This window comes from Mirounga leonina, unplaced genomic scaffold (assembly GCF_011800145.1).
Source record: "Mirounga leonina isolate KUSES-001 unplaced genomic scaffold, KU_Mleo_1.0 Mir_173, whole genome shotgun sequence".
Lineage (NCBI taxonomy): Eukaryota > Metazoa > Chordata > Mammalia > Carnivora > Phocidae > Mirounga > Mirounga leonina.
This window is the reverse complement of record NW_023270447.1, coordinates 82,747,628-82,766,388: the sequence shown is the minus strand read 5'-3', so window position 1 is coordinate 82,766,388 and position 18,761 is coordinate 82,747,628. Positions and strand designations below refer to the sequence as shown.

At 37.6% G+C, this 18,761-nt stretch overlaps 1 protein-coding gene across 5 annotated transcripts in view; it reads left to right on the top strand.

The window, feature by feature from the left end:
* Nucleotides 1–18,761, top strand: part of SPEN (spen family transcriptional repressor) — a 103,316-nt gene that overhangs the window by 27,902 nt on the left and 56,653 nt on the right. For all 5 annotated transcript variants that reach the window (XM_035019711.1, XM_035019710.1, XM_035019708.1 and 2 more), the window contains 2 exons: nucleotides 8,449–8,769; nucleotides 11,856–12,332. In XM_035019711.1, coding sequence (XP_034875602.1) covers nucleotides 8,570–8,769; nucleotides 11,856–12,332 — 677 coding nt within the window. In that variant the 5' untranslated portion in view covers nucleotides 8,449–8,569. The remainder of the gene's footprint in view (nucleotides 1–8,448; nucleotides 8,770–11,855; nucleotides 12,333–18,761) is intronic.

Here is an 18,761-nt window from a genome sequence, read left to right as displayed (position 1 = left end):
GAGCCCCCCTTCAGGCTCTCTGCTCAGAGGGTAGTCTGCTTCTGCCTCTCACTCTCCCGCTGTGCTCTCTCTCACAAATAAATAAAATCTTAAAAAAAAAAAATCACATAGCACTTAGTAGGTGTATGTATACATGTACATTCTAGAAGACAACAAATAGAATTTATGTCGTCTTTTTCTTTATGATTTAGAGATTTTAGACCCAAGTTTATACAACAAATTAGTAATTTTTATTTTTATTTTTGGCAGAGCGAGAACGCAAATTGGCAAACTATTATAAATCATTCCTCCTTTCGTCTTTTTCCACTCCTCCCCCTATCCCTCCAAGTAGAGAAACATCTCTCAGGGTATTAGCTTTTTTTCCAGTGATCCTAGGGCTGTGTGGTTGACAGCCTTTTGCTGGCTTTAGGGATCCTTAGTCTGTCTTTTGCCATTTTTAGTAATTATTTGTACTTAGGCAAAAGATAGTGTGATTAAAAGAGGAATATATTACTTAAAACTAGTTTATAAATCTACTTTATATATAAATTTATTTCACAGATTTCCTGAAAGAATTCTGTATCATTGTGAGATGGAAATGGCAGATTTTGGCTGTCACCAGTAATGGGTTACTTATCTTCCCAGTCAGACATACTTGAAATAGAAAATGTCTTCCAAGTGTGCCCGGTTATGGGAAACACAGCACACTGTTGATTTATATTGAGATAACAAAGATCTTTTTTTATTTTTATTTTTAAAAATATTTATTTATTTGACAGAGAGACACAGCAAGAGAGGGAACACAAGCATGGGGAGTGGGAGAGGGAGAAGCAGGCTTCCCGCCGAGCAGGGAGCCCCATGTGGAGCTCTATCCCAGAATTCTGGGATCATGACCTGACGCTAAATGACTGAGCCACCCAGACACCCCTAAAACTCATCCTTTTAAAGTGTACAATCCAGGGGCACTGGCTGGCTCAGTTGGTAGAGCATATGAGTCTTAATCTCAGCATCATGAATTCAGGCCCCAAGTGGGTATAGATCTTACTTTAAGAAAATGTTTAAAAGAACTTATTTTATTTTTATTTTATTTATTTTTATTTAAATTCAATTAGCCAACCTATAGTACATCATTAATTTCAGATAGAGTTCAGTAATTCATCAGTTGTGTATAACACCCAGTACTCATCACATCACCCAATTATCCCATCCCCCCACTTAACCTCCCCTCCAGTAACCCTCAGTTTATTTCTTATAGTTAAGAGTCTCTCATGGTTTGTCTCCCTCTCTGATTTCTTTCCATTCTGTTTTCCCTCCCTTCCCCTATTTTTTTAATACCTTATTTTATATTGTGTTTTATCATGATAAAATTTTTGACCTGTGATTTATGTAAGAAAAATGTGGCCATCTTGAATTTATTTATTCATTTTATTTTAAAGATTTATTTATTTGAGAGAGTGAGAGGGGAAGGGACAGAGGGAGAGGAAGAGAGAATCCCAAGCAGACTCTGTACCCAGTGTGGAGCCTGATGCAGGGCTTGATCTCATGACCCTGAGATCACAACCCAAGCAGAAACCAAGTGTCTGGCTCAACCGACTGTGCCACTCAGGCACCCCTGGGCAGTTCTAATTTAAATGCTGTTACAACATATTAAGTTGTTAAGGATTCTGCCTTTTGGTCTGCCTGAAGTATTTCTAGTCATTAGTGTAGGACGTAAAATAAAGGTCTGTCATAAGAGGGAAAACCAGCCTTTTGGTCTGAATTTAAGATCGGGGTGCCTGGGTGGCTCAGATGGTTGAGCATCTCTGCTTTCGGCTCAGGTCATGATCTCTAGGTCCTGGCATCGAGCCCCACATCGGGCTCCTTGCTCAGCAGGGAGTCTGCTTTTCCCTCTGCTTCTCCCTCTCCCCCTGCTTATACTCTCTCTGTCTCTCTCTCTCAAATGAATAAAATCTTTAAAAAAAAAAAATTAAAAAAATAAATAGATCAGGGGCACCTGGGTAGCTCAGTCGGTTAAGCGGCTGCCTTCGGCTCAGGTCATGATCCCAGGGTCCTGGGATTGAGCCCCGCGTTGGGCTCCCTGCTCAGCGGAGAGCCTGCTTCTCCCTTTCCCTCTGCCTGCCGTTCTGCCTACTTGTGCTCTCTCTATGTCAAATAAATAAATTAAAAAAAAAAAACTTAAATAAATAGATCAGATGGGTTGATTTATATATTAGTAATTTCTTTGTAAAAAGTTACTGCTATAGGGCGCCTGGGTGGCTCAGTTGGTTAAGCGACTGCCTTCGGCTCAGGTCATGATCCTGGAGTCCCGGGATCAAGTCCCGCATCGGGCTCCCTGCTCGGCAGGGAGTCTGCTTCTCCCTCTGACCCTCCCAACCCTCCCCCCTCTCATGTGCTCTCTCTCTCAGTCTCTCTCTCTCTCAAATAAATAAATAAAATCTTAAAAAAAAAAAAGTTACTGCTATAAAAAGGTAATATAAGTGTTGATGTTACTGCATTATTTCAGGTAGTTTGGTAATTGTAATGGATATACTTAAGACCCAGCTGTCTGACCTTGAAAGAAGAATGATTTTGAATAAAAAACACAAACATTTCTTATAGGTAGCCCAACCAGGCTTTAATATTTATCTTTTAGGCCTTTTTATCCCTTATGACATGTTCATTTGCTCTTCACTTTCTTTCTGTCTGAGCTTATTGGCCATTTACTTTTGAATAAGGAACATCTTGGCCATTATGGGATGGAAGGGTGGGAAGGTGGGAAATACACAAAACCATTGGTAGTTTGATAAAATATGCAGTGTTTGGAAAGTGATATATTGGGTTTTACAGAGTAGATGTTTAGGTTAATTGCATGCCTCTTCAAAAAGGCTAATATTCTCCCTATGTACGATCCTATAACTTACCTGGAATAGTGGGACAACATTGAAGCTTTAGAAGGGATCTCTTTACTTGGAAATAGAGCAGTAATGTTAGTAATCATAATAGACTCAGATGTGATATTTTTACACCAGGAGTTAACTGGGCAAAGGGTAGATGTAGAATTCAGATGTATTGTCTAAGCAGAGTGGATCTATTGTTGTTTCAAAAATGACTTGGGGAGAGGTGCCTGGCTTGCTCAGTGGGTTAAGCATCCGACTCTTGATTTTGCCTCATGTCATGATCTCAGGGTTGTGAGGTTGGGCTCCACGCAGGGCATGGAGCCTGCTTAAGATTCTCTCCCTTTACTTTTACCAACCCACCCCCCTCACCACCTCCCTCTCTCCCTCTCCCTCCCTCTCTTAAAAAAAAAAATGACTTGGGGAGGATTGTTTTCTGTAGTAGGAGGCTTTTTGTGAAAAGCAAGTACTGTATGTGGCTATTCTTTACTATTGCTTATTAGTAGGATCAGTTGCAAAAACTAGAATTAAAATTAATTGCATTTTCATTGATAACCCAGCCAATAATGGTTGAGTGCAGTGCCTTCTGGAAAGAAGGGGTATTGAGAAGTACGTCTGTGTTGAGGGTTATGTCTTTAGCTTTATGTAATGGTGTTGCTTTGTAAATTATAGAGTAAGTTTCTTGTGGAGTTGATAAAAACAGTTTAGAATAGGACAACTCTTCACCTCTCAGGGATCTAAATTGTAATTACATTCCCTCAGGCTAGGGATCTTTGCTTTGTTCCTTGATATGCATCAGGTGCCTAGAACAGTACCTGTTAAAAATCATACAGTTAATAATTGAATTAGGATCAGAACATTAGTGTCTTTTCTTATACTCTCATGCTTTTCCTCCACTATGTCAACATTGCTTTCCAATGTGAACTCTGAGGCCATTAATTCACTGAAATTATATTCTTCAAGGAACTGCTAAGGACTGTCAGTGCTTATTATATAAATTGTCCATTGTGGGGTTTTTTCTTTTTTTAAGATTTTTTGTTTTTAAAGTAATCTTTAGGGGCGCCTGGGTGGCTTAGTTGGTTGAGCGACTGCCTTTGGCTCAGTCATGATCCCAGGGTCCTGGGATTGAGCCCCACGTCAGGCTCCCTGCTCGGTGGAGCGCCTGCTTCTCCTTCTCCCTCTGCTGCTTCCACTGTTGGTGCTCTCCTGCTTTCTCATTCTGTCAAATAAGTAAATAAAATCTTAAAAAAAAAAAAAAAAATCTTTACACCCAACATGGGGCTCAAACCCACAACCTCAAGATCAAGAGTCACAGGCTCCACCGAATGAACCAGCCAGGCACCCCTAAATTGTCTGTTGTTGAAAGGAGACCAAACATTTCAACAAACGTGGCATTATTTTGGGTAATTTTTTTTTTTTTTTTAAGTTGGCTCCCCCAACGTGAGGCTTGAACCCAGGACCCTGAGATTAAGAGTTGAATGCTGTACCGACTGAACCAACCAGGCACCCTTACCTTGGATAATTTTTAAATTGACTCTTAAAAACTTAGAATACAGTGTATGTTGATCAATTTAATATTTTTTAATGTTGAACATTTTGACCAAACAGAAGCCAATTTAGTATTGTTTCTTTACTGTGTTTTTGAAGACAAACCTATTAAATAGTTATATACTGCAGCTTGTAGCAGTCAAACACAATTTCTTAGCTTTCTGTTCTCAATTTATTTTAAACTTAGGTTCTCTTAATTCTTGAGAAATTATAAATGAGTTAACTTAATCACATAACTAGTGACCGTGTAATTTTAGAAATTGATATTTTCTGTATATTACTGGAAAATATTCCATAGGTTCTCTGAAAACCTGTATGTATCTAAGGCTCGATGTTGTTGAAAAGGAAATATTACCTAATTGTGGTTTGATTCTTTTTTAACTACTAAATGTCAGATAAATGTTTCATCTTGAATACTTGAAAACTGTAGGAAATGTGTTATTTTGGAAAGAGTAGAGAAAATCAGGACATCACCTTTACCAGCTGAGCTTTCATGGATATGAAGAGTTAGACACTGCCTTTTTTTTTTTTTTTTTTTTAATTTGGGAGTTTCCAGTCTTCCCAGTATAGAAGAGTAATGTAGAGTTAGTTGTAATACTTGATTGAGTTCTCCTTTGTTGAATTGGAAGATAAATTTATGTCTTGTTTCTAAAGTGTGCTCTCCTTATATAAAAATGATAGAGATGGTAAGCCCGCCCTTCTGAGGAAGGGAGCATGATTTGACTTTATTTTACACCCATAATCTATGGAATGATTATTTGGTAATTAATAATCAATGCATAGTATTGTATTTAACTCTTTGTTATTCAGGACATAAGCTTAAACATTTGTTTTCCCCGTATTATTCTTTGGCTAACTGAATTTTTGATGGGGAGTTGCTTCCCTTTGCTGCTTCCCTCTTTTTTTTTAATTACCTAATTAATTATATTTTATTTTTTAAAGATTTTATTTATTTATTTGACACAGAGAGAGACAGAGTGAGCACAAGCAAGGGGAGTGGCAGGCAGAGGGAGAGGGAGAAGCAGGCTCCCCACAGAGAAGGGGGAGCCCAATGTGGGACTCGATTCCAGGACTCCGGGATCATGACCTGAGCCAAAGGCAGTCGTTTAACCAACTTAGCCACCCAGGCGCCCTAGTTTATTTTAGAGAGCGAGCACAAATGCGTGCAGGCATGGGGGAGGGGCAGAGGGAGATGGAGAGAATCTCAAGCAGACTCCCCTCTTGGGGCTCCATTCCACGACCCTGAGATCATGACCTGAGCTGAAATCAAGAATCAGATGCTTAACTGACTGAGCCACCCAGGCACCCTTCTTTTTTTTAATAGAAAAACCTATGCAGGGGTGCCTGGGTGGCTCAGTTGTTAAGCGTCTGCCTTCAGCTCAGGTCATGATCCCAGGGTCCTGGGATCGAGCCCCACATGGGGCTTCCCTCTCTCTCTGCCCCTGCTTGTGTTCCCTCTCTCGGTGTGTCTCTGTCAAATAAATAAAAATCTTTAAAAAGAAAAAGAAAAACCTATGCAACCTTCCATTTAGTGATAAACTTTGTAGGTGTGGGTGTGGTAAAATATGCATAATATAACATTCAGTTTAACCATTTTTAGGTATATAACTCAGTGGTGTTAAGTACATTCATGGTGTTGTATATAACCATTACCACTATCTATTTCTAGAATTTTTTCATCCCATACAGAAATTCTATACCCATTAAGCAATAACTCCCCATTTCCCTCTTTTTTTTTTTTTAAGATTTTATTTATTTATTTGAGAGAGAGAATGAGATAGAGAGCATGAGAGGGGGGAGGGTCAGAGAGAGAGGCAAACTCCCTGCTGAGCAGGGAGCCCAACGTGGGACTCGATCCCGGGACTCCAGGATCATGACCTGAGCTGAAGGCAGTCGCTTAACCAACTGAGCCACCCGGGCGCCCCTCCCCATTTCCCTCTTGTCTCTGCTCCTCCTAGCTTCTATTCTACTTTCTGTCTCTATGAATTTGCCTATTCTAGATACCTCATATAAGTGGAATCATAAACGAATTGTCCTTTTGTGTCTGGCTTATTTCATTTAGGGTGGTGTTTTAAATAATTTTTATCCATGTTGTGTCATGTATCAAAACTTTATTTTTATGTCTTAATATACTATCCCATTATACGTATATTTCACATTTTGTTTATTCATTCATTGGTAGACACTAGGGTTGTTTCCATCTTTTGGCTGTTGTAAATAATGCTGCAGTGAACACTGGTGTACACATATCTGTTTGAGCCCCAGTTTTCACTTCTTAAGGATGGAATTGCTGGATCATATGATAATTCTATGCTTAACTTCTTGAGAAAATGCCAAACTTTTCCACAGTGGCTGCACGATTTTATAGTTCTACTAGATCTGCACTGGATTTCAAATTTTTCTGCATTCTTGTCAATACTTGTTCTTTTCTTCCTTTTTTTTTTCTGCCTTAAATAGTCATCCTAGTGGATGTGAAGTGGTATCTCATTGTGGTTTTGATTTGCATTTCCCTAATGACTAATAATTTTAAGCAGATTTTCCTGGGTTTATCTGCCATCTGTGTGTCTTCTTTGTTGAAGTGTTTTGCCTATTTAAAAATGGGTTGAATTATAAGATTTCTTATACTCTGGATACAAGTCCTTTGTCAGATACAGTGGAAGGTATTGTTTAATGTTTGTATGGAAAAAAAAAGAACTATTCCAATTTCTATCAAATTTCTTCCAAATTAAAAAAGATCCCGTCATTAATTCAGTATCAACAAATAATTTTGTTACTTCTAGTTCAGTTGCCTGATAAAACAGAATTTTAGGATTATGTTTCCCTTGTGAGAGGTATAACTTACACTAGAGAATGTAAAGAGAAAAGTTCTGCTTTCTGATTATGTCAGCTCCAGGAGAAGTGTAAAATTATGATTTTGGTTTGTCAGCAAATAAGAATGCTATATTTAAAATTGCTGTGCCTGCCTTTCTAAAATGCCAGATATAAGTGCATAAAGCATAGTTAACTCCTAATGAAATTCATAGAATTTTCATGACTTTTAAAATTCCAAATCAGTATATTTCTTACATATATCTTCCAAATATAAAAGGTGCCCTAAAATTTTTCTTTACAGACATATCAAGCATTTTTTTAATAAAAATGGGAACATAGGGTCTATCAAAAGATTTTCTCAAATTTATTAATTTAAATGAAAAACAATTTTAAGTATACCTAAATTATAAATTTTGGTAGTTTTAACCTCTTGGAAAAAACTAAATAGCAGAAAACTGCATTAAAAAATTAGTCTGTTGGGCACCTGAATGGCTCAGATGGTTAAGCATCTTGCCTTTGGCTCAGGTCATGATCCAGGGTCCTGGGATTGAGTCCTGCATTGCGCTCCCTGCTCAGCAGGGAGCCTGTTTCTCCCTCTGCCTCTCTCTCTCTCTGTCTCTCATGAATAAATAAAAATCTTAAAAAAAAATCTGAGAGATTCATTTCAGCTAAGGGTTCTTAAAAGGTGAAAAGTAGGGCGCCTGGGTGGCTCAGTTGGTTAAGCGACTGCCTTCGGCTCAGGTCATGATCCTGGAGTCCCGGGATCGAGTCCCACATCAGGCTCCCTGCTCAGCAGGGAGTCTGCTTCTCCCTCTGACCCTCCTCCCTCTCATGTTCTCTGTCTCTCATTCTCTCTCTCACAAATAAATAAAATCTTAAAAAAAAGGGTGAAAAGTAATTTAGTAAATATTTAAGAAGTGAGAGTAATAAAATGGTTAAAACATTTGTAAATTTTGGGGGACCTGGCTGGCTGGTTCAGTAGAGCATGTGACTCTAGATCTCAGGGCTCATGAGTTCAAGCCCCACATTGGGTGTAGAGCTTACTTTAAAAAAAAATTTGTAAATTTTTCCCCAAGAAAGAAAAATGTGAATGTAAAAGCCATCTTAAGTGTCACTTTGTAACCTCTCCCACATACATAGATAATGTAAATTGTCTAAAAATAAGAAACACATTTTCAAAAACTGTTCTTGGAAAATTATTGTTATGCAACAATAATGTTGGCTTTATTTTTTCCAGATATGGCCGTGTGGAAAGTGTCAAAATTCTCCCCAAGAGGGGATCTGAAGGAGGAGTGGCTGCCTTTGTGGATTTTGTGGACATCAAAAGTGCACAGAAAGCTCACAACTCAGTCAACAAAATGGGAGATAGAGACCTACGCACGGATTATAATGAACCAGGCACCATTCCGAGTGCTGCTCGGGGATTGGATGATACAGTTTCCATAGCATCTCGTAGTAGAGAGGTTTCTGGGTTCAGAGGAGGTGGTGGAGGGCCTGCTTATGGCCCCCCACCATCACTTCATGCACGAGAAGGACGTTATGAGCGGAGACTTGATGGGTAAGTTCCAAGGTTTCTGTAGGCAGGTATTTTGTATTTGATATGGTGAGAAACAGAAACTCATATTTAGGGGCCCCAGATGGATTTAAAGTTTTGGGCATTCTCAATGTTTCCTATTTTGGGTTGGAAACGGAAGTGATTTCTATCCCAGTGGCTGGTATCTTGTGGAATCGTAGAGGATTATTTCCTGCAGCTGGTTGGATATCTACTCCTGAGATATAAAATGGTGGAAGATTTTGTATGGCAGTATCATTTTTGGAGTTACCTGTCTTCTAGAATTAATTATTCCTTCTCTTGGATAATCTGAAGGCCTTCCTTGGATATATCTCTGCTATCTGATGGAGCTATTTGGCTACAGATTTTGTGGTTGTACTATATGGAATATTTCTGGAATATTAGAGCCTACAGATTCTTTTAGAAGTTGATATCTGCTTCTCAATTTTCACTACACAAAGTGTACAAACAAATTGGATTGTCCCCAAAAACCTAGCAGACCATAATGATTCAACCGCTTGGATCCTACAAACAATACTTTAATCTGGAAATCTGTACTTGGATGAAGAAGAGTGAAGGCAATGTTTGATTTTTTCCATTTTGGATCTACACAGTTTCCATGTTGGAATTATACTCCTTGATGGAATGGGAGAAATTTGAGATGATGAATGTTTCTAAATCCTGGAATATAGCCATTCTTTTCTAATTGCTGGAATGTATGGGATGTCATGCAGTCAAGATTCCATTAGCCCAGGGGAAGAGGATTACTATTTTGTTTCTTAAGCAAGTTGCTGTCCAGTTAAAGGTACTTTAGCCTTGAACACATGGTGACGATCAGTTGTGGATACAGCAATCAAAATTGACTGTGCTGGATGGCTACAAAGGTGAACTAATGGGGAGCAACTGTTCTTCCTCATTTGGTGGAATCGTAGAGGATATTTCCTCTTCTGTCAGCTGCCTGATTCCTACTTAGGGCTGGAAATTTTTATGAATGTGGATGAATTTATAATTGTCTGCTATCTCAAGAAAGAAGTCTGGGGGTTTGAGAGTTACACTTTGTCTGGGACTACTTGCTTCCAGTGGAATTATTTTATCTGGTCACTAAGATTTTTTTTTTTCTTATGGTTCATCTAAATATCATTTGACACCCTTGCCCATTAAGAAGGTGGATTACCCCCATAAGAGGGGCCAAAATTGGGGAAGTTATGTTCACAATTCTCTCCCTAGATTTAATTGGGATTATAGGTCGTGTTTCCACACTTGGAAAAGGTTGGTATGTCCTGACCTGTGTATATTAGCCCCTCTCCTAACCCAAGTCAAACTCTCTCTTTTTTCCCCCCACTAACTCTAGAAGTATTTAGTACTAATAGATGAATCAAAGAATAGCTATTAGATTTCAGCCCTGCTAGTTCTTGTGCCTGCCTTCTGTATCTTCCTAAAATATCAGCTGTAGCAGTAATTCTCCTAGAACTATTGCCTATTGCTTCTGTTGTATCGTTAATAACAGCTTTTACCAATTAACATTTGATAGGGTGCTAAATGAATTATTTGTGAAATTTTCTCTTAAGTCTCAAAGGAAACCCTGTTGTTTGTTAGACTTTGAAGTACCTATCCAATTGCCAGAGATGTAGCAAATTTAAAAAGGAGAAAGTTATTTAATACATTTAAATAGGAAAGGTATTACTGAATTTTTTGCCATGCCAGTTGCTTTACATCATAGCAGCAAAAAGCAGAAATAGCCTAGGAAGGTATGGTTGCTACTAAGTGAAGTGGTGGGTGAAAATGAAGATTAGTGCAGAGATTTGGATCTATGTATGTATTGGGGACATAGTATTAGTTGTAAGATTTTTGCCAGATATTCTTCACTGGAAAGATTCTAATTTTTCTGTGTTTTTGATGATTTCTTAATCTTTTGATAGAAGATCTCATCCAAAGATAAGGCTGGGAAGAAACCCAATCTCAAGTTGAGATTCATGTGATGAAATGGTCTTTTAGGAACTCAGGAAATGAGTTCTGGTTTTCTACAAAAGTAGAAGATGTTAAGATTTCTTTATAGGATTAGAATTGGTTTTCAGTATTAGCACATAATTGCATGTGTGTAATTGAACATGCAACAATTTTTTGTAACCGTAGGTTGGCAAATATTCATGTCCTACAGAAATATTTTTTTTAGGTTAAACCATTGCTGATAGCAACCTTCGAATGAATATCTTAGTTTCCAAAGTTGGCTGATTTCATCAGAGGCAATTTGATTTTAGCTAAAACCTTTGAGAGTATATTTCCTGTAAACATTAAGTATAGACATTAACAAGTAGAATCATGGAATAGTTGTTTTAAAAATTATGTGGAATTTGATAGCACCAGGAGATAAAATAATCTTTATTCTTTAATTGAATTTACCATAGAATAGCATGTGTCAATCCAGTATTTTGATAACTTAAGTTGTTGTCTTTTTCTTTTAAGATTCCATTTCTGTTATTAAATGTGATTGGGCACAGCAGTTTACATAATCTGGTAGTTTTTATAATTACTCAAGAAGTCGAAAGTTAATGAGAAAAAGTTATACTTAAAATTTTTTTCTGGACTTCTTTGAAAATGCCCTCTTACTGCTGGGACATACATTGCAATAGGGCTTTCATGTCTGTGTTAAAATGTATTATGGAAATTTTGCCTAAAATAAATTTGTCAAGTAAGTAAAAGTTTGGTATATATTTTAATCAGGTGGAAGTATAGAAAACTTTGATATTAAAATGACAGTCCCTTCTTGTTACATTAAACTGCAAATGAAAAGGAGATGGTATATGTATATTTCTGTACATAAGCCAGAAAATCCCTAATAAAAAGAGCATCTGACTTGCAGAACACTAGTCATGAAAGCCCAATATACACAATGGTTGCTCAGCTGTGAAAATTTTGGAGTTAAGTAAAATGTTAAGCTTAGTAGTGTTTGCTTACTAAGTAGGTTAATGCTGTTTAGCAAATGACAGTTGCAAAGACAGACAATGCTGAAATGAATGTTTGCATGACTTGCTTTTAGTTTTGCTTGCCCTTTTCTGATTGAGTAAATATTTTTCCCCCCCTCCTAAATGCAGGGCTTCAGATAACAGGGAGCGTGCTTATGAACATAGTGCCTATGGACACCATGAACGGGGGACGGGAGGATTTGATCGGACAAGACATTACGATCAGGATTACTATAGAGATCCTCGCGAGCGGACTTTACAACATGGGCTCTATTATACTTCTCGAAGTCGAAGTCCAAACCGTTTTGATGCTCATGACCCCCGATACGAACCTAGGGCTCGGGAGCAGTTTACACTGCCCAGTGTGGTACACAGGGATATCTACAGGGATGATATTACCCGGGAGGTACGAGGCAGAAGGCCAGAGCGGAATTACCAGCACAGCAGGAGTCGGTCACCACATTCATCACAGTCTAGAAATCAGTCTCCTCAGAGACTGGCTAGCCAAGCGTCTAGACCTACCAGGTCCCCTAGCGGCAGCGGCTCTAGGAGTAGATCCTCCAGTAGTGACTCAATCAGCAGCAGCAGTAGTACCAGCAGTGACAGGTAGGTTAACAGCTTTTTGTTCTAACAGACGAGCTGTTGAATAAAATGTCACAAATTCTCAACAATTAGTGGTAATGATTTGTAGCATAGTAATATTTTTCAAAGTAAGTAATCTTGGATCATGTATATAACAAGTGAAGAGGCTTTGATTAGTGGGTGGCCATGGAATTCACCATTCTGTCAAGTACCTGCAATTAAGTGATTTGCAAATACTCTTTTGTGCTCCAGATGCTCAATATTAAAATGGCCAAAAGAGAAAAACGGTAACTTTAGCTGAATGAAGTAAATCCTGTGCCGTGGTATCTCTTTAAAGTTTTTAATTTCTTGGGTGTATAATGTTAACTTCTGTTATTTTGGTTGAAAATTCATAAAAGCCTTTTGTTTCAGGATGTATTGGTGAAATATATTGTTGACACATCTGTCAGTGGCTAAATCAACTTTTGGATACATTTTAACTAATTTTAACATCAAGGTGATAGCCAATTTATAAACTTAAGTAGAAAAGCTTTCTTTAAATGTAGGTTGTAACAGCTGTTCACTAAGGCTGAGGGAGCTAATTTCATTAGTTGGGAATTTTTTTTTACAAAGGAGTTTTATTCTAAAGATAAAAATAATTTGAAGGTAATCTTAACAGCAAACATCTTAGAAGTTTATCACAGATCTACGTAGATAGTATAGCTTACTCATTTTATAATCTTGGACAAGTTACTTAAGCTGTCTATGCCTCAGCTTTCTCTTTTGTGAGAATCATGCTTTAAAGTTATGTGAAGATTAAAATGAAAAAATGTATTTAAGTACTTAGCTTGATACCATATATATTAAATGCTGCCTTCAATAATTGCTAGCTATTATTATTACTGCTTCAGTTATTGGTAGTCTTTAACCATTCCTCATTTCCAGTTATTGTTATTCATCCTATTTATGCCAGATATCCTAGTTTGATACTTGGATGGTGTGCATTTTAAATTTATAGGATACAAAATTTTTTGACCTGATTAAAATGCCCAGATTAATGATTTTTGTTTTAGTATTGCCTGCTTAGAATTAATTTAAGAAAAGTAAATGATCATGTAATTGGGGAAAATTACGTTCTGGCTCCAGTGTTGTAGCTCTGTGACATGGATGAAAACCCTTAACCTCTCATGAATTTATTTGATCTATTGACAAGGTTCATTTGAACTCTATAAGCTGATTATAAAGTCTTGTCATGTCCTGTCTCCAACCAGAATTAAGATACTCAAGTTTTAGTCCTTTTTCCCTAAACCTTCCTCATTAAAGGGATACAGTAGCATTCCATTGTGTCAAAACTTACTGAAAAGCCAACCAATTGTGGAAGTGTTGAAATTGGAGAAACATGATACAGGGCCTTCAGGTTGGCATTGTACTTCAGTGGGAGTGATAGTGGTTTGGGATCTGGCCCTTAGCATGTGGGCTCACAGACTTGAACCCAGAGGCCATCTGATTAATTTGATGGAGCTGATCACTGTTTATGTAAGCTAAAGGAACAGTTACATGCTTCTGAATATTTACAGTCAGAAAGATAACTGCCACAAAGGCCGAATAAGCTTAGAAAATGTACACGGGGACTGAATTACAGTTGTTGAAGATATTTCCTCTTCTGTCAGCTACCTGATTCATGCTTAGGGCTGGAAGTTTTTATGATTTAGGGCTATAAAGGCTATTATGTAGGACTTTAACAAGAAGGGCTGAGTTTTAGCCAGGCAGGGAACATTGTGCGTTGAAGGAACAACCTTAAAGGATACAAATGGAAGAATGTTTTGTGAACAGCACATAATTCAGAATGACTTAACATTGATAATGATTTTGGGTTTGGTTCTTTATGCAGAGATGAGTGGTTGAAAGATTTTGAGAAGGGAGATAGTTTGAGATCTGTGCTTTAGAAGGGCATCTGGTGACTTAGGAAAAACCGAGATTGTGGTGAGGAGGCTATTTCAGTAGCTTGGAGAATGAAGCCTCGGACTCTGAGAATGCCTAACTTGGGACAGGTGGGAGAGACATTATGTTAATAATCAGATTATATTGATTTGTGAGAAACAGGTGAACTTTCTGGAGATGGGACTGAGTGACAGGCCTTTCAGTGCTATCCTCTAAGAACAGGACGAGGTCTTCCTTTGTGCACACCATAGAGCCTAGCATATTATCTTTCTCACAGTACATGTTCAATAAATAGTTGAAACACTTAGATAACATTTCTTAGTTAACACAACGGATAAAACAAAAGTAATGTAAATATTAGCTAAAAGATTTGGTCGTTACATATTATTGAAGCAAGTACAAGGAAAAAAAATCTTTTGGTGGGAAGAGCATACCCATTATCCCTCGGTTCAGCCTCCCTTTTATCAGATGTCCTCTTTTCCTTTACTATTACGTTGACCTCAGAGTGTAATATTTTGAGATGTTATATAGATTCAGAACGTTCAATTTCCTTTTGGAGGAAATAAGTTCTTTTTTGTAATATTTAAAGCTTTATGACTGTGAAACTATGACCTTCCAAGTTTTTAAAAAATGTTTCAAATTAGCATCTTATAGTAGATAAAATATAGCTTGGTTCTAGCTATATAGTATTCTGTCTGCATGACTGACTGGGAAGTCAGTCACCCTCCATCCCCCTTAGATTCCTATTGGTGCATTTCCAATGAGTAAACATGGGATTGATAGCAGTCTGGTTGTGAACTCTTTATAAATGACACACTTACAGTTTCTGCGTAACTGTTCTCAGTATTTAACTGGTGAGAACTGGGACTTAATGGTATAAACTTTCCTGTGTGCAGCCCTGTGGTGCTGTATGTCTCTTTCTCTGTCATGGTTTAGGGAGTCACTTTTCCTTTCAACAGAAAATTTTAAATGCATATATTCCATAAAAGTATTTATTTTAGGGGCGCCTGGGTGGCTCAGTTGGTTAAGCGACTGCCTTTGGCTCAGGTCATGATCCTGGAGTCCCAGGATCGAGTCCCGCATTGGGCTCCCTGCTCAGCAGGGAGTCTGCTTCTCCTTCTGACCCTTCCCCCTCTCATGCTCTCTCTCTCTATCTCATTCTCTCTCTCAAATAAATAAAATCTTTAAAAAAAAAAAAGTATTTATTTTAAAAGCCCTGATTTTGAACATACTGTATTTCTGTAGTTTCCTATCATTGGGTTTCTTTTTCCTGTCACGTTAATGAATTTTCTGTAATACAGGTTAAAGGAATTTAATTTATTGACTTTAAATTAGTTCATAAACTTTCCCGATATATTAAAGTAGTTTTTGACTGTGCTTTGTTTCCCAGTTGTTTACTTTGATCACACCCAAAGATGATTGGGCTGGCTTAGGGTCCCTGAACTTGGATGGGGAAAATTACATCTTTTCACTAGTAACCTGTAACTGAAATTAAGTATTGCCTCCCATTATTAAAGTAGGCAACAAAAAACAGTAGTATTGATAGTATGAGTTACTTTGTTACCAGTATAAATCCACAGGTAATTTATTATAGTTGCAGATATCTCACAGTGGGGTTTCTAGTCATTACTGGGAAGTAGTTATTAAACTCAATGTTAAGTATTATAATTTAATGTTAATGAAAACATATCACAAAAATTTAAATATTTTAATAACTGCATCAATATAATTGGTTTCCCTTTTATTCCTATTTATTTTACTTGATGCATTTAGAAACATTATTCTGGAAAGTGGTGCATAGACTTCACCAGACTGCTGAAAAGATATCCTGGCCGTCCTTGATTTTATACTCAATAGAGGTTTACTGAATGAAAGGGGGGGTGGGGGAAATGGATGAAAGGGGGTAAAGGGAGAGAGTTAAGATTTGGATAATCCTAAACCTGTTCTTATTCTATTCCCTCCTATTCAGTAGGTTACTTCTCTAAATCTCTTTTTAATCTAAAGTTGACTTTTGAGTTTACATTCAGCCATCTAGTTAACAAATATTGTTTTTGTGTGTACCAAATTTATGGAGTAAGATAGGTTGTATGGAGCCCCAAGAATAGAACTGTTTATTTATTTTTATTATTTTTTTAAGTTTATTATTATTTTTTTGTAATCTCTACATCCAATGTGGGGCTTGAACTCTTGACCCCGAGATCAAGAGTTGGATGCTCTTCTGAGCCAGCCAGGCACCCCAAGAATAGAAGTAGTTTAAACATTTGCAATGGCTAAGCCAAAATAGAAAAACTACATACGTGTCTAATTAAGAGCTAACATGTATTTATATTAATCTTGGTGTCTATGGCTAGTGCATCTTTCCAGCTTTCCAAAAGCAGCTTCATCTTCCTTAAAAGCTTTCTGGGCTATGGTCATCCTTTTCTTTTTTGTTCTTCTGAACCCTTTTGGCTTGTCTGTCTAAATATGTCTGGTAACTACAGATTGTTATTCTCACAAAAATAGGTCTTTAGGTGGGAGCAAAATGAATGTAGTAATAAGCAAGGGTAACTACATGAAAATAACTGTAGTAAGTGACATTTCATTGTCTCTTTGTGACTTTTGGTAAGCCATGTGGCATTAAATCATGCTTAGTTACCCGTTTGAATAAATCAGAATTTCTTTTCTTTTTTTGCGGGGGGGGGGAGCAAGCAAGAGAGAGCACATGTGAGCCTGGGGAGGGGCAGAGGGAGAAGGAGATAGAATCTCAAGCAGACTCCCCACTAAGTTTGGAGCCCAGTGTGGGTCTCAGTCTTGCAACCCTGAGATCTTGACCTGATCTGAAATCAAGAGTTGGACACTTAACCAACTTGAGCCACCCAGGTGCCCTGAATCAGAGTTTAGAGCAAGCTTTCTACATATAGATTTTTAAAATGAGAATAAGTTGATTTAGAAAATATTTGATGAAATTTCATGTGTTTTTTGGTATAGTTAATTATATTACTAGAATTTCTTTTATACTGTCATGATTGGAAGATTTTTTTAAAAGTAGGCTCCATGCCCAATATGGGATTTAAACTCATGACCCAGAGCTCAAGAGTTGTATGCTCTACCGCCTGAGCAGCCAGGGTCCCCCATAATTGGAAGATTTAAGGAAGAAGCTTGGGGACAGGGGAGAGAGAGACAGACATTCTCTTTTTCTTACTTCCAGGGCAGGAAAACTGACATTTGAAATAGCCTTTGTGGTGTTTATTTAAAGTAACAAGAAAAGCATATGGATCTTCGAGCAATCAACTTTTCAGCACTGATGCTCTATTAAGATGTGGTGTGATTTATGCAAAGGCCCCTCTCTTGTTTAATGTCTTAGCTTTGCAGTTGGAATAATTTACTTCTTATTGAAAGGGAAGTGAAAAATAGTTTTTTTGGGGGGGCACCTGGGTGGCTCAGTCATTAAGCGTCTGCCTTTGGCTCACATCATGATCCCAGAGTCCTGGGATCAAGCCCCACGGACTCCATGCTAGGCGGGAAGCCTGCTTCTTCCTCTGCCACTCCCCCTGCTTGTGTTCCCTCTCTCATTGTGTCTCTCTCTGTCAAATAAAAAAATAAAATCTTTAAGAAAAAAAAACTATATATATATAAAAAAAGAAAAATCTTTTTTTTAAATTTTATTTGAGAGAGAAACCAATCTAGAGAGAACATGAGTGGAGGAGGGAGGGACAGAGGGAAAGGGAGAAGCAGGCTCCCCGCTGAGCAGGGAGCCCAATGTGGGGCTCCACCCCAGGATTCCGGGATAATGACCCAAGTGAAAGGCAGATGTTTAACTGACTGAGCCACCCAAGCGCCCCTGAAAAATACTTCTTATTGCTAGTATTATTTGTAGAACTTGTTTGTATATTTCTTTTATTTTTTTTTAGTAAATTATATCAAAGGTGACCATAGCCCTACTCATTTTTTTTAATGATAGACCATTTAAGATTATTTTACCTGAATTATATTTAAACAGTAATTAGCATATTGAGCAGATCCTGGATTTTTACAACAGATAATGGTTAAAAGGAATCTAATGAGCATGTTTTTTCTGTAAAGATCAGTTCTGCTAGTCATTTTGTGAAAAATCAAGACATTATAGATTATAGTTTCTTAGAGGGGGAATTTTATTCAAATAACCTTTTGTCTATGATTTCAAGAGGAGGTTTGCAGTTATTTATTTAAGGAGAGAGAACTTACTTTCAGGTTCATGTAGAAAATTTTCCAGGCAACCCTCTCAGGTCGTCTCCCTCTTTGGGAGCTTTGTACTATTGCTCATTAAACTTTGCTTTACTGTCACTCAATTTAAAAAGAAAAAAGAAAAAGAAAATTTTCCAAAATTGCTGTCATCTTGCAGGCTTGTGAAAGATTATGGATGAGGCTGATAAGGTGAGAGGGAAGCCATTGGGATTGGTGGTGTTACATGTATCAAAGTGACCATGTACCTTCCATTTCTCTTATTTTACAAGTATGCTTATTTAGAATGTTGATTTGGGGAAGGAACACTCATTTTATTACCTGACTATCCAG